Raw genomic sequence first — 16,563 nt, 5'->3', positions numbered from 1 at the left:
TAGCTTGTTTAATCTCAGGTGGTCCTTGATTAGATGACCCAAAGGATTGGCTGGTGCTGTAGAAAGGAAGCCAGGGGGATTCAGGTTCAACTTAATTACCTGTGTAACTGACCTAAGTTTGCTAGGCCATTGTCATCCTGAACACCTGCTTTCTGTGGGGTTTTTGCTTTGATACTTCAAAGTGGGATGGAGTTTTCTTACTGCTCTAGTGTGTGTCATTTGGGGTGATGTATAAAATGCAGAGCTGGACCTCCAGGGAACTCTAAACTAATGGGTGATAGTGTAGCAAGTGGGTTTATAAGACCACAAGCTTGACAAAGTACCTGGAGGAAGGGATGGTGACTTGAGAGGGTTTGGAAGTGTCCTTGCAGATAAAGATGTAGGTGTGGTGGTGTCCTAAGGATTGGTGAGAAGTAAAATGTGCTCTAGACAACACATCTTGTGGGTGCCATAGGTAAGCCAGAAGCTGGATTCATTATTCTTGACTGCTTGCTTTTCAGGTGGTCCTGCCAACTTGGCTTTACTCTGTCAAGGTCTCCTCTCTCATTGAGAGAATCTCTGACCCTAAGGACTTGAAAAAACTTCTCAGAACCCGGAATAACGTACTGGTGCTTTACTCCAGATCTGGTAAGTGTTCCTTCCTGGACTTGGGGCCACCTGTCAAATAAGGTGGGGTGGCATTGGGGTGGGGGGCAGAGGCAGCAAGGTGAGACATTAGGACTGAAATCTTCAGAGAAGGCCCAAAGTGTTAGAACTGTCAGTTTTTCTCAGAAGATGGAGTTATGTAGGAGTGTTAGTTCAGCCCTTTAACATCCTGAGGGCCACTTCAGTTCCTCATCGTGAGTATTCCTTGGGAAATGTGCTCTTGGGTCCCTCACTACCTCAGAGGTAAAGAACACGTGGGAAGACCACAGTGATTAACAACTTGGACACCCAGCTTCCTGCACAGGCTCAGGCTAAACCTCTGCCAGGGTATGCTTCACTGGAGCAGCTGATTAACTGCTCAGGCTGGCCTATTGCCAGCTGAATTGGTCCCAGGTTTGGGGGCACTCACCCAGGCCAGCAGCTCTGGCCCTGCTTAGCTCCCATCTGTCCTGCTTTGGGTCGAATGCAAAACTGACTTTGGAGTGAGTCCTAGGCGCCAACACAGCAGCTTAGTTTGGGTAGGAATAGCAGCCTATGCTCTTCTGACCTTGAGGCTGATAAGGGCATGGAGGATGGAAAGAAGATTGCTTGGCTTTTGGCAGTAACTTTGAGGAAGGACAAATGGCTGCCTCTGTTGATGTTATTCCAGCAGAGTTAAATATTTTTGCTGTTCTTAAGGATGCCAAGATCCCTGTGCCCCTGGAGAAGCAGAAGCCAATAGCTGGACTAGTTCTCAACCCAGCTTCCCCTGGCAGTCATCCTTGACATTCATTGGCACTCAGTGTTGATGGATGGTTTGGACATGTGTCCCTCCTGAAACCTGCACCTTCTAAGTATCCCTGGCACATGGCTGTCCTTGTTGCCACTTGCTGCTGCTTCTCTTTCTGAAGTCTGGGAACACATACTCCCTGAGTTTGTTGTTGAGAGTCCAGCTTATGAACTAATTATCAGAACTGGAGAAAACTGAGGCAAAAAGGATTGTTTTTCTTGGGTTCTGTGCCCTCAGTAGGTGTGGCTCATCCCTTGGATACTCCTGGGTCTGGGTATCTTGTCAGTGAAGAGGGTGTGCTCAGTTCTTCTCTGGGCAGACTCATGATAGGGTATTTTGATGAGCAGTTCATTTGCTCCTCTGCCAGCACTGAGAGGCAGCACAGGCTGTCAGACAAAGACCAGTTTACAAATGAGGACACAGGAAGCTGAGGGAACGACTGACTCATTTAAGGTCTACTCCAGGTTGGCAGAGTCAGTGCCCTTTGCTGCCTCTACCTCCTGGATTCTCTGATGAGAGTTAGGAAGAAACAAGTTACCTCTACAGCCCTAGGACTTTGGGAGCATGGGACTGAGACAGGGAATCTCACAGTAAGTGAGAGTGGGATGATTGGTTCACTGAGCCTACAATGGAGGCAGGGCCTGACCTCTGTCTCTTCATCTCTTGGCCATCTGGTCTCAGTTCATTGTGCTGCTCACTCCCTAGGCTCTTTCCTGCTTTGGCTTGATGGAAGCAGGGCTTGGATGGTTATTTTATCTCATCTTTGCCCATTACTGCCGCATCGGACTTGTGAACTCCTGTGGGTTTTCTGAGCATCACAGAAACTAGATTTCCTTCCCCTTCTCCCATCATTCCAAGTAGTGCCTCCTTCTTGTAGCTGAAAGGCAGGCCTGGGATGGCAGAGCTTTGTATTGCTCTCCTTTATTCACTTCAGAGTCTTATCTGCAGGGTAGAACAATGGCTTTTCGCTGCCTCAGTGGTCCAGCCTCCTGTTGCCCTGGCAGTGGTTTCCTGGGAGTGCCTCCTCTGAGCCACTCAGTGCATGTTTCCTGAACGATTCTTTTTGTTCCCATCTGTGAAAGGCTCAACATGCTTTGTATTCATAAACAGCCACCTTATCTACCCTGGAAGAGGAGATCTGAAGAGGCCCATAATTCAGACATCATTTCTACTTGGCTTTGGGATGTGTCATATGGTGTAGAGTAGAAGAGGCAGCAGATTGTTCTCCTCACCAGCGCCTGCCTGGCGGGCCTTTTAAATGAGCTTGCTAGGGTCAGATGGAGAAAGTGATGCACGTTGTCTTGGGTACAGATGTCAAACACAGCCACCCTACAAGGAAACATTGCAGGATGATGGGGTTGAAATCCAGGCCATAGATGCTTGTCCTCAAGACCCTGCCAAAGCAGACTTATGGACTTGATACCTGGGCTCAGAGATCTTTTCTTTCTTATATTCACCCACCCTAACCATGGCCCAGGAGCCCTTGGACATAAATGCTTAATTATTTTGTTCTTTTACAGAAGCAGCTGCTGAAAATCATCTCAGGTTATTATCCACTGTGGCCCAGGCAGTGAAAGGACAAGGCACTATCTGCTGGGTAGACTGTGGGTAAGTTCTGGGGACCCAGGTCCAGCAGCTGGAATGGGGGAAGGATATTTGGGGGCTTTTGTGAATGGAGAAGAATTGTCTTGTGATTAATTCTCTGGAAAAGAGGAAGTGATCAGAAATCACCCAGGTTGTCCTGGGGGTTACCTCTGCCCTGCAGAGGGGAGGTGTGCTTCTTCTTATTCTCCATAGAGCTCTCTTGTGTTTCCTTAGTTTGTCTTCCTAAAGGGAAGTGGGTGTTAGAGGAGATCCTTCCTACATAGAGGAAACCCTTAATGCTCAGAGCACAAGGGTGATTTCAAGGTTATCCTCTAATAGGTCTGCAGAAAAAACAATGAGCCTTACCTCTAACAAAGGATATCCCCATTCCTATATCATAGTGATAGTGCAACTAGTAGGTCACTGCACCTAGGCTCCTGAGGTGGAGCAAGCCTGGGGGATCAACTGAACCTTTAGTGTAACTGCTCTTATCTAGGTTTCAAACCCTGTAATTATCTCATAGGCTAAAAGTGAGCTTTCATGGGCCCTACCCCAATGTAAGCCTATTTCCTTAGTTCTAAGTGACTATTTTACAAGTGAAGTTGGGACATGCTGATTTATAACTTGATGACTTTGGACTTGTTCTATCAATGACCAGAGAGAATCAAAGGAGCTTTGTTTATGTTTGTTTATACTTTGACAAAGCTAACTGGTGTGTGTGTGTATGTGTGTCTCTGTCTGTCTGTCTGTCTGTCTATCTCATACCTCCAGCTTCATGCTGACACTGGCTGAATAGAAAAGACTATTCACTAGGCAACTGGCAAGATCTTAGCCATTATTAATTTTAGTTTGTAGTTATGCTGAATGTGTTCATATCTTCTAGGTATCTCTATCTCCCACATTTGCCAGTCATGTACTATGAAGCTGGCAAAGTGACAACCCAAATGCCTCTCAGTTGATGATTGGATCAACAAGATGTGGTATTTATACACAATGGAGATCTGTGCTGTCATCAGAAAGAATGACATTACCCCATTTGTAAGGAAATGGAAAGACTTAGAAAAAAATCATATTAAGTGAAGTAAGCCAGACTCAAAGGAACATAGGCTCAATGGTTTCCCTCATCTGTCATAAATTAGTATAAACCTTGGACTCTCCTAGGAGAGGTTTACAATAGAGCAAAACCTACATACATAAGGTTATATAGGATGAGGCTAAATAAAAGGACCTCCAGGATACAGAAATAAGAGCTATATAAGGTGTGACTGTTGTTCTTAATGTACTATGTTATTTCTCATCTCTTTTCTTCTCCCTTGGTTATCTCATATTGTTACAGTATCTTACCTTGTTATCTGATATATTGTATATATATGTTTATTTGGTTATTTGAAATAGGATAGGGAAGGAGGGAAACAAGATGAGGTGAGAGGATGGGGGAAGGGAAATGAGGACAAAAAACATAAGATGGGATAGCAATGATTGTTAAGTAATGCACCTTCTATCTGGGGAATATAATGTATCCCTTCTATTATTATAATAAAAAATCTAAAAAAATAAATTTGTTTTTTTTTTTTAAAGTGACAAAGCCTATTAGATTATCCTAGGCACTTTAGCATTTCCATATCTGAAGATAATGACAGCCCTGCCAAGATTAGGAGCCTTATTGTTGGGGATTCTTCAGAGACTTAAGGTTTGGAATAAATGGACAGAAGAGTTTTTAGTTCATTGCTATTTTTGCTAGGGTCCATCTGCCAGCCATTACCAAGCACCTACTATGTGCTTTGAGGATGTACAGATGAGTAACCATTCCCTCAAAGGGCCCAGAATGTACCAAGGAGGTAGACACACAGGCTGGCTTATGCCACCAGTCATGGAATGCTGTTAAGCAGGCAGTCACAGGCAAAGAAGGTAAAGTTCAAAGGGAGACAAAGATCTGTCGTTTCCATGTGCCTTGTCTTTCCCCACAGGAGCTTCTCACAGCATGGCTTCCAAGCTTGCCCCTCAGGGCAAAAGTGGTACTCTGTCCCATACTGTAAAACATCCTGAACAAGATGACTAAGCTACATGGGGCTAAGGGTTCATGTGCAAAGACAGATGAACAAGTAAGAGAATAGGACCTGGTGGTTTATGCCTGTAATACTAGGTGCTCTGGAGACTAAGGTCTGAGGATTGCAGTGTGAAGCCAGCCCTGGCAGCAAAGTCCATGAGACTCTTACTTCCAATTAGCCACCCAAAGGCCAGAAGTGGAGCTGCAACTGAGGTGGTAGGGTGCTAGCCCTGAGCAAAAATGCTCTGGGACAGCACCCAGCCCCTACATTTAAGTTCCATGCACACCAAAGTGTTTAGGACTAACAGAGTCTGATGTCTATAGCCAATAAAAATGCTAGTGGAGAAAGCCTGTGGATTTGAGGTGGAAGGCATGTTAGAACTTCAAACAGATGCCTTATATATATATAAAAAGGTTGAACTGTTTTACATAGATACCTCTCAGTCTATTGAATTTACCCCTGTAAGAGGAAGTACAAACTGAAATGTTAAATAGCTTTAAAGTGCTTTAGATAAGCAGGTGGATTAAGGACCTAATGTGGATTATGTCGGAAGCCAGGATATTTGGAATTAGAGGGCAAATGTAACCAAACCTTCCCTAAGCTGTTGAAGGGGTCAGCACTGGTACCCTGGTCAACCTGGGTGGAAATTCTCAGGGATTACTATTAAACCATTCATCTGCTCCTACTTGTGGTCATCAACATCTGTCCTGTAAATGCTCAGGGGAGCCCCATGTAAGTGCCAAACAGCTCTGAGGTGGCAGTTGCTGCTATTGTCCCATGTGTGTTCCATCTGTGTTTATGTATGTGAGCATGGGGATGGGACACTCCTAGGATGGGCAGGAGTGTTGGGAATGCTTTCTGCTGCCATCTGCAAGGAGAGAGGAGGGAGGAGGTGGTATAGTGCCAGCACTGCTCTCTTTAGCCCCACTGTTAAGCAACAGATGGTCAGCTAGTATGTGTTCCCTTTAGTGGGTTCTTTTGTAATTCCCATCTCACCTTCTCCAGCTCTGCCTACTGCCTTACTAGCAAAAGGTTGGTGGTTAGAATGAGATGCTAGTATAGTTTGGGATGAGGTGACCGGGAAGGTGAGGAATGAACAAATCACAATGTTTTTTCCCTTTAAAAGGCAGCTGAGGGCTACAGGAAATCTCTAGACAAGGTGCTACTGTTATTTGGGGACAACTTTGCAGGTCTGTAGAATAATGGACGCAGCTTAGGACTTACAAAGGAGGCCTAGTTGAATAAACTAGTCCCTCCTCCACTTACTAGCCCTGTGACTTGGGACAACTGATTACACTTAATCTGTTTCCCCGTCTGCAAAGTGAGAAAGGCTACATATTCTGTCTTTTTTTTCTCCAGTTCTATAGTAAGGAACAAGCTCTTATGATGGCATAGAATAATTTAAACGTGAGATATACTTGTGTTGATATCTTTTTTTTTTTTTTTGTAGGTCATGGGGCTTGAACTTGGCCTGAGCTGAAGAGCTCAGGGATACTGCCCTAACCTTGAGCCAAACCCCACTTTCCATTTTTCTAGAGGCTAATTGGAGATAAGAGTCTCAGGTTCTTTTGTGCCCCAGCTGGCTTTGAACCTTGATCCTCAAATCTCAGCCTCCTGAGTAGCTAGGATTACAGGTGTGAGCCACTGCACTCAGCTTTTGTTATCATTTTTTGGAGAAATGGTGTGTTTATTGGGTGAAAATCCTTTAGTTCTAGGGAAGCTACCCCTACAAAAAGTATTGGTCATGAGAATCAGCCCTAGCCCACTGAGGTTTTTTTTTTGTTTTTTTTTTTTGTTTTTTTTTACTACTACTTAATTATGAAATCTGGGGTGAGCTGGGAATGGTGGCCAATCCTGGAGACTATGGCAGTAGGATTGCAAGTTCCAGGAGATCTGAACTACATAACAAGGCCTTTTCTTAAAGAAATAAAAATATAAAATGCAGTGGAGTTTGAACTAAAGAGCAAGGAACTGATTTTAAGTCCACATTAGTAGCCAATTGCTATGAGGCCTTTAGCAAATCTCCATTTCTCAAGAGTATTGTTTAATTTGTGAAGTATGTAGCAGAACCTTCCAAGTTGCTCTCTTCCCTAAAGAGCCTGATTTAGAAAATGCTAGAAGCTTTCCAGCTTGTGCTTTTCAGTGTTGGGTCTTTCTATTGTTGGATTTCTCCCCATTCTGGATATTTCCTATCCTCCTCCCCAAGGTGCTGTCTTCTGTGTCATTTCTCTCCTTTCACGGTTTCTGTTGCCTCTTCCCAGAGAGAGCTGAATCTCAGTGCTTCCACTCTTTAGATCTCTGGTTTCATTTTTCCTCCTGGGGATATTTCTTTTCCTCCTTTTTGGTTTCCTGACACATACCTTGTTTTTCCTACAAGCACACTAGTAGACAGGTGACCTCTCTGCTGGCTTTCCTCCTAGTGCTTGGCTGTCACTTGTGCAATGATAGGCTGTGTGTGACTTCTGTCTAGGATTTGTCAGTCCTTTCCACTCTCTTTACCTCCTAGCTCCACCTCCTAGCTCCAGCCTTAATAGCCATTCTCTGATTGGCTGGTAGAGTCTGTGAAATGCATTGTGTGCAGTAGGAGTAGGTAGTCTTATGCTGTAGCCCAGGCCTGGCATGGAAATGTAACCTCATCAGGCAATGCTACTGTCTGGAAAATTTAGCTTGGAGCCAGCCTAGGATGCCACACTTGGCATGCAAATTCCTGAGGCTTCCTTGCTAAGGACAGACTCCTGTCAAGTACATAGTTGTTTTCTGGGGATGGGGGATGGGATGTGGCACCAAATCATTGCATAGCCACATTTTCTTTCTTACCTCTTTTCTTCCTACCCATTTGATTTTTCTAGAGTCTTGATGGCTCCCAAGATGCACAATCAGGGGCCTGCTGGGACAGATATATTTTGAAGTCTTACATTTTCTTCAAAACATTATTTGAGTTTAACACTTGCCCCTTATACACAAGCAGAACAAAAGTTACTTACCATGGGATAAAATAGACTCTCAGAAGAAGTCTTCTTTTTTATCTCTCTCCTCCTCCCCCCCGCAGTCCTGAGGCTTGAACTCAGGGTTTGTTGAGCTTTATCTGCTCAAGGCAAGCACTTTCACTTAAGCCATACCTCCATTTTTAACTTTTGGGTGATTAATTGAAGAGTCTCATGTACTTTACTGTCTGGGTTGGCTTTGAACTGCACTCCTCAGATCTTAGCCTTCTGAGTAGGTAGGATTAATGCCAGGCTAGAAGTTCCATTTTCACCTTATGATTTCAGATAACTGGCACTGAGCCAGGCATTTGTGATGACATGTCCCCACTGGCATATCTCCACCTGAGCAGAGTAGGTGGAAAGGGGGTATGAACACTTCTTCAGAGAAGTGTTCTCTCTCATTCCTGACAGTGACTGCAGTGTAGAGTTCTTCCTTATTGTAGGTGCCTTCTGTTGTAAAGTTCCTTTCTCAGTAAGTACTCTGTGGAACCAAGGTCTGTCCAAGTTTAAACTTGAGCAGTGCAAGACATTTCTGTTTCCTGATTTTCAGGCCCAACAGACAGAAAAAGATTCACTGATAGGGAACCAGAACCCCAAGAGACCTGGGTAGCCAAGGGCACAGAGTTCACAGCCAAGGCAGATGGAGACGTTGGTTGCTGGTTTTCAGTGTAGACTTTTCGCTACCCTACCAGAAGACCTGACTTGGTTTCCCATGAACATAAGAACCTAACTGAGTAGAGAAGTAACATTAGTTCTGATTTTTCTTAGTTGCCATCTTCAATGTCAGCTAAGGCAACTCGTCTTGTTTAGTGCCACTTTTTCAAGAAACTAGAAGCTCTTTTCACTTATATGAACAGCTTCTATAATTTGCAATTCAGGAAACCAAAGGCCCATCAAAGGTCACAGCTGGCTGGTGGCAGAACCTGATCTGCCACCATCCCACAGCCATCATCCAACTGGCTGTTTCTCTAGGGAAGATTTGGCAGTTAAGCTGCAATTTTGGAAAAAACTAAACCTTCTTTCCTTAGTCCTCACCTGCCATGAAACCCACCTGCTATTCTTGTGCTTGACTCCCAAGAGTGTAAGTCACCAGTCTCTTGAGTGATTCATGTGCAGTAGCACATGAATATCTCATCAACACAGTGTACCTGCAGCAGCTGTTCCAGATTAGCAGCCAGCTCCCCATAGCAGTATTGCACAAAAACCCCATGGATATGTGTCATTTGGGATGTGGGGGCGTGAGGTGGGTATGAGGTATGTATAGGCTTCTGTGATTCTTCCCTCCTCATTTCCTGTGTCAGGTGGGAAGGGACAAGGTGTAGCAGATTAGTGGCCTTGAGACTCTCAGACCTTCAGTTTGATGACAAGTTCCTATAGACCAAGGGACGGGCAATTGAGGGCCTTCACAGTCTTGGATAAAGTACCTGCTTTTCCCTCAGCCATGAGCTGAGGGAGGAGGGGAGGCAGTGGATCAATTAATTGTACTTAATCTATCAACCCAGATCCTTTTAAGTCCCTGAGCTTGGGTAATTTTCTCCCCTCCTTGAACTCTTATGACTTTTGTCTCTGCTGCACAATTAGTACATGTTCACATGCACACTTAGACACTCTCAAGAGACAGAATTCTCAGCAGGGAGCAGAGCTGGGAGAGCCCCATCAAGAACTGTCACCTGGCAGGATTCCTGGAGCCCAGAAGACATCCTAGGAAGACAGACATGCAGGCCTCATCACAGCAGGGGTACATAAATAGCATCATTCATTTCGCTCATTTGCCCAGTCAGGTTAGTCATTGAGTGCCTATTATATATCAGCTGCTGTTGTGACCCTAAGAAAGCAGCTTTAAGCAAAAATAAGTTCTTGCCTTCAGGGAGCAAATATTTCTCGTGGGAACAGTTAGTGGATAGGTGGTCAGATGTCAGTAGTGTCATGGAGAGCATGGTGAGGAAGATTGTGAGTGCTGAGACAGGAAGGAAGCTATCTTCTACCTACCCCATCCTTTAGACAGAGTATGCACAGGAGACAGGGTGAGTGTCACATAAACTAAAGAAGGGATCATATAGTCAGCCACTAGGAATCCTGGGTAATTCACTTAGCAGGTCACAGGCTGCAAGCTGCGTTGGACTTCTTGGCCACTTAAAGGAATATTGGGTGCCTCTGTGTGCCCAGTTCTACCACTCAGGTTGGTTCATTAGGAGCATTGCTTCTGGGCCCACAAAGGACCTGAAATTTGCAGCTCTAGAAACTTCTTCTGTTCTAGGTTCTGGCAGAATGGGTGGGACTTGAGTCAAGCCCTGACATTCCTCCTTGTGTCTTTTGAAGCTCTCAGGTCCCAGGGGCGCCTGCTACACTATCACTGAGGCTTGATTCCTACTCTGGCATCTGCTTTTTGTTGTTAACTGTTAGTGGTTGTAGTCACATTAACAGCTGAGTAAAGGCTGGCAAAAAGGATGCCAAACACATGATTGTAAACTTCTTAAGTGGTGCTCTTTTCCAGGGAATTAGGAAGATAAAGGATACTTCACTCAGTTGTTCTCAAAGCAATCTAGACTACAATGATTCTAGGAACCAGTAAACCCAAGCTGAAACAGCTAGTGTTGAAGGCATGTATGGTGTCAGGGCTCTTAAGGACAAGGAGGCTTCTCGTGGCCAGATGCCATGCTTTGCCATCTGATGTACCCCATCAGCCCCTCTAGCTATCCTAATTTCCAGCTTAGTTCTCTCTGAGTCTCCCTGTTTTTGAATTCCTTTATCACCTGAGGAAGGAGCCATTGCAATGTAAGCATACTTCAGCTGCATTCATCATGCACTAATGCGCTATTTTTATTTTTTTGCCAGTACTGAGGCTTGAACTCAGGGCCTGAGCACTGTCCTTGGGTTTTCCTCAAGGCTAGTGCTCTACCACTTAAGCCACAGCACCACTTCTGGCTTTTTTTTTTCTATGTATGTGGTACCGAGGAATCGAACCTGGGTCTTCATGCATGTTACGCAAGCACTCTACCACTAGGCCAAACTCCTGGCCCTCACTATATATATATATATATATTTTTTTTTTTAATTTATTTTATTTTGTGCTAGTCTTAGGGCTTGAACTCAGGACTTATGTGCTGTCACTGAGTTTTTGTACTCAAGGCTAGCACTCTACCATTTGAGTCCCAACTCCACTTCCAGCTTTTTGGTTAGAAATAAGAGTCTCACAGATTTCTGCCTGGGCTAGCTTCGAACTTGGGCTGGGTTCGAACTGTGATTCTCAAATCTTAGTTTCTTTTTTTTTTAATTAAAGAATTTATTAACATTGATTTTTACATCATATTTTAAATGACAAGTTTAACAAACAAGTGTTCAAGGGGGGAATCTCTATTTACAATCACTGGGACTTAGTATTTAGAACTTAATCACAATTAGGCTAAGGGTTTGTATGTCATAGAAACATTAATTTATGAAATAAAACATTATGTCTATAGAGTCATAGGTTTTTATGTCTATTTAGTTATGTTTGCATTTCCATTACCATGTCCATAGCTTTGGGTATGCAGTTATTGAGTCCTCGCTCTTGTACTCTTTGGATTTAATAGCCACATATTAAGGATACCATGCGCCTTTTGATCCTTAGGTTTTGACTTGTCTCACTCAACATGATTCACTCTAGATTCATCAACTTCCCTGCGAATGTCATTATTTAATCTTGTCTGTTGGTTATGTAGAATTCCATTGTGTATATATACCACATTTTCTGTATCCATTCATCTGCAGTAGGGCATCTGGATTGTTTCCATCACCTGGCTATTGTGAATAGTGCAGAGATGAGCATAGCTGAGCAGGTGTCCTTATCAAATCTTAGTTTCTTGAGTAGCTAGCTAGGATCATAGGCATGAACCAGATGGTATTTGGCTGTCATGTACTTTTGAGTTTCTGCTTTTGATAGACTGGTAGCTGGAAAATGAAGTAGCCATAGAGGTGGCTAGCTAGCTTTGACCAATGGGAAGGAAATGTGGTCTGAACGAGGTGGAGTCAGGATAATAGAGTGACATTCCTTCTACCCACACACCTTTCCTCCTTGAGACATGCTTTTTGACTTTGCATCTTTATACTTGAAGTTAGTTAAATTTCTTATCCATTGATGATATTGCTTGTAGAACTGAGCTGAGTAGCTTAATGAATCCATCTGTTCTGGGGCTCATGTACAGCTGTGTGAAGCTGGTGGCTGTGGCTAGAGAGGAGAATGAACAGGTGGGGGAGGTAGGACCTTACTACAGGTGACTGTTGTGTCCAGCAGAACATTTTCTAGAAACTGCCATTCTGTGGCACAGGTGCACTGCACAGGTGTGTAGTGAATGACAGATTGCTCATCTATTCTCTTGAGTCCATTCAGATCTAGAGACAAGCAATGCAGGATAGTGGGCAAGCCACTTACAGAACAGCAGAGTCAGAGATGGTGATAAAACAAACAGGAAAGCCCCTGAGGGGCTGATACACTGGGGTAGGTAGAGGAAGAAGAGCTGTGAAGCATTGTGGTCTCACACAGTGGGCATGTATTGGGATTGCTTGGAAAGTATGTTAAAACACAGTCGCTCTAATATGTGAGTGGTTTTGATTTAGTAGATCTAGGATGGGGCTATTTTGCATTTTGATGTTGGTTCAGAGACTGTGTCTGAAGATTCATTAGTCCAACAGGAAGGACAACAACATTAGGTGAAGTCTTTCCCTAGTAGTTTGTAAACAGCACAGGGCCGCTGATGGGCATTTCTTGTCAGAATTGCAGGTGTCCTCGTTCTGACACCAAGTATTCCCCTTTTTCCTTCTGGCTTTTGCCAGTACTCAATCAGATTTTAGCACTTCTCCAACACGGCAGAACATTTTCCTTTTTTCTTAGTCATGTGGCCTATAAGATGACACATGGGAGCCGGGAGTTTGGCCTAGTGGAGAGTGCTTGCCTAGCATGCACGGAGACCCAGGTTCGATTCCTCGGTACCACATACATAGAAAAAAGCCAGAAGTGGTGCTGAGGCTCAAGTGGTAGAGCTCTAGCCTTGAGAAAGTCCAAGGACAGTGCTTACGCCCTGAACTCAAGCCCAGGACTGGCCAAAAAAAAAAAAAAAAAAAGAAAAACAAAGAACAAAAAGATGACACATGTAAGAGCTTTAAAAGCAACATTTTGCTTTTGGCCCTACCCTCCCAGTCTGAACTAAGGGCCTGAGATGACCAGGGAATCAGTGTGTCTTAAACTTTCCCAGTGAGCTGCTTCCTCCCCCTCCCCCACCTTTTGTTGGGTTGGGTGGTCTCACTTTGTTGCCCAGACTGGCTTCAAGTTTCTGGGCTCAAGTGATCCTTCTGACAGTCCCATGAGTAGCTAAAACTACAGGTGTGTACTATGTGCCTGGCTTGGAGGTTATTTATTTATTTATTTTTTACTATGATGAGTTCTGTCTGAGTAGTACCATATCCTCTGCTGTCTGCTTGTCTCTCTTGACCAGCCCCTGTCTTGCTGGTCTAATTCTCTAAGAGCCTGCTGTCAGAAAGTCCTCACCTATTACTGAGAATTCCAGATTATCTGGCTTATTTCTTCACCTACCAGCAGATTTTACCATCAATACTGATGTGAGGATTTTAAGTAACAAATGCTTCCCGACATTTATGTCTTTCAGTGACACAGAAAGTAGAAAATTGTGCAAAAAGATGAAAGTTGACCTCAGCTCAAAGGACAAAAAGGCTGAATTATTCCATTATCAGTAAGTACACATAGGCATTTCCTATTTTCAAGTAAGTGTTGAAAGCTTTTATTGGTATTCTCAGTGAACAGCAATTTTTAGTTAGATTAATTTTGTTTCAGAATGGTTTTTTTTCTGTTTATAATTTTTTTTTAAATCTCAAACTGTTCAATAGCTAAGTCTTATTAAAATGCTTCATGAAATCTAAGGTATATATTTTTCCAACTATTCTGACAGTTAACCTTCTTTTCTTCTCATTTGATAGGGATGGTGCATTTCATACTGAATATAATCGAGCTTTGACACTTAAGGTAAATTTTCCTTCCTTGTTTTCAGCAGACTTAGAATAAATAGATGCCTAAAGTCTGTCTGGTTTTCTCCGAGAGGAAAAAGAGCAGATTGTGTAATGGCTTTCCCAAATGACCTTAGGACCCTTATCTCTAGAGCCCAAGCCAAAGTTTGTAACTGTCAACACAAGGGGATGGCCTAGACTTGTAGATAAGTCAGTGAGTGTCTGGGAGGTATAGAGTCATTCAGGTAACATCATTGCCTCTTCCCTATATAGGTCTAGATATCTTTCAAAAGCATTTGCTTCCAAGTCATCCCATTATCTCTGTGGTAGTATGCACAATAACCATCCATAGGACAAAGGGGACATTCTCTGCCCAGGTTAGTTTAGGATACAGAATATGGGCAAGTTGGCACCTTTGGGCCCATGTAGCCCTATGGCTGTGGATGTCACTGAAGTATTCCCTGTTACAATCCAACCTAGAAGTAGATAAAAATGTGTTAATGAGGGGAAGTGAGATCTTATAGTCTCTTATTGCCTCCTGGTAATCATAGAGCAGCTGTCCACCTCTTCAGTTCTCCTTTCATTTTGGCATCCTCTTTCTCAAACTCTGCCTTGACAGAGTCCAATTTCTTCTGGTCCCAATCTGAGTTGAACTAAGCTTCTCTTGATTCCCCTCTACTCAGACAGAGATTGATCCCTGCACTCTGGTCTTTTTCTCCATGTATGTCTCCTCCCATTCTTTCCTACATATCCACTGTCTATATAGCTGTTATTTCCCCTTCTCTCTTTGTGCCTCTCGCTTCATACTTTGTTTACCTACTAATACTTTTTTTTAAGTTGTTGGGGCTTTCATTCTATGTAAGGGCTTTGTCTGAGCACTCTATCTTAACACCCACTTAGATACTTGGAGAATTCTTCCCACTATAGTTACGTGTCCCCTTGTATTTCTGTGTTATGGTGTTAACTACATTGTGTGAGTGAATATGTGTTCCCCAGGAGCAAGATGTAATGGGTGGGATGGGGTTATTGCTTACATTAATTACAAAGAAAAGTTGGGTCTTGGTTTTATATTCAGGTAGGGTCTCAGAGTAACCTGTCCTAGGATCATGGAGCAAGAGTAGCAGCTGTTCAGAACTCTTACGAGGGAAGTAGCTAGGAGCCCAGAGGACCCAACTTGCTTCTGTCTAGTATGGGAGGCACAGTCCTGGCTTTGTCCCATATTTGGAATGGGAGTAGCATACTCCCACTCTTGCTGTACTAACAAGGAGAAGAAGTAGGCTAAGCATTGTGCAGGTTTAGTCTTTGATTTCAGACAAAGTAGGCAGCCAATTCATATCATTTTTGTATTCTTTTTTTTGCCTGTCCTGGGGCTTGAACTCAGGGCCTGAGCACTGTCCTTGGGCTTTCTCAAGGCAAGAGCTCTACCACTTGAACCACAGTACCACTTCCGGCTTTTTTTCTTTTTTTCTTTCTTTTGGCTTTTTCTATATATATGGTACCAAGGAATCAAACCTGGTCTTTGTGCATAATAGGCAAGTACTCTTACTACTAGGCCAACCTTCCAGCCCCTCATCTTTGTATTCTAATGCTGAGTGGAGGTAGGAGCAAAGAGGCTGTGTGGTTCACACTGGATGTGGGACAGACCCCTTTTCCCCCTAGATTAGCAGCTTTAAACCTGTTTCAAGTTACAGATCCCACTACATGTTTTCCCCAGAATCAGGGCATGTACATATGGTGAAGTAGCCATTCCCTATGAGTCTGAAGTTTCCCAGATTCCCAGAATCTGTTGCAGGGTGGACAGGCAGAAGAATGGAGGGACAGCACCCCTCTTCTCTGCCTATTCAGTATCCTAAAGGAGTGGAGATTTGAATCAATGCTAGGTAACAAGCCCTTTAGCTTCATTACTCTGGTCTAGAAAAGGGGGTTTCTACAGAAAGAGAAGTCACTTGGGCCCAACTCATACACATAGCATAGCACAACTCAATAACTCCTATCTAAATCATAACCAATATCTATCCTGAACTGCCTAACAGGTAGTAAGCAGATGCAATTATCTGTAATTATAAGATTGACAGTTTTAGTGACTTCAGGGATGTGGAAGTATCTACTGTGGACAAGACTGGAAGCCTTTTTCAGTTGATCATAAAGGCTTCTTAGAAGGGTAAAGTACTGGTATGTCTCTGAAGATACATATAACAGGTATGGATCAGCTGACCAATGAGTTGTCATGTGAGTGAAAATGCCTGATGGGAGTGGTAGAGGTGCATTTTTGGACATTAGAAGTGACATCTGTGAACAGTGGAAATAGTTGCCCTTCAAATATGTCGTCAAACAAGGAAAGTTTCTGGATCCCCTCTTCTTATCCCAGCTTAAATGCGTGTTCTCTTCTTTCCATCCCTCTTCCAGTCCGTAGTAGCCTTTCTGAAGGATCCTAAAGGTCCTCCATTGTGGGAAGAAGATCCTGGTGCCAAGGACGTTGTCCACATTGACAGCGAAAAGGTAATTTAGTCCCTGTTAGTTCTTTCCTGATATCTGA

The 16,563-nt window shown here is 43.6% G+C and overlaps 1 protein-coding gene across 1 annotated transcript in view; it reads left to right on the top strand.

The window, feature by feature from the left end:
* Window positions 1-16,563, top strand: part of Pdia5 (protein disulfide isomerase family A member 5) — an 88,921-nt gene that overhangs the window by 21,802 nt on the left and 50,556 nt on the right. Inside the window, exons 2-6 of the mRNA XM_090345345.1 lie at window positions 501-627; window positions 2,935-3,022; window positions 13,673-13,756; window positions 14,001-14,046; window positions 16,434-16,526. Coding sequence (XP_090201471.1) covers window positions 501-627; window positions 2,935-3,022; window positions 13,673-13,756; window positions 14,001-14,046; window positions 16,434-16,526 — 438 coding nt within the window. The remainder of the gene's footprint in view (window positions 1-500; window positions 628-2,934; window positions 3,023-13,672; window positions 13,757-14,000; window positions 14,047-16,433; window positions 16,527-16,563) is intronic.

The sequence above is a fragment of the Megascapheus bottae genome, chromosome 1 (assembly GCF_031878675.1).
Source record: "Megascapheus bottae isolate mThoBot1 chromosome 1, mThoBot2.hap1, whole genome shotgun sequence".
In the NCBI taxonomy this organism is placed as follows: Eukaryota; Metazoa; Chordata; class Mammalia; order Rodentia; family Geomyidae; genus Megascapheus; species Megascapheus bottae.
The sequence above is the reverse complement of the archived record's forward strand: the minus strand, read 5'-3'. Positions and strand labels throughout refer to the sequence as shown.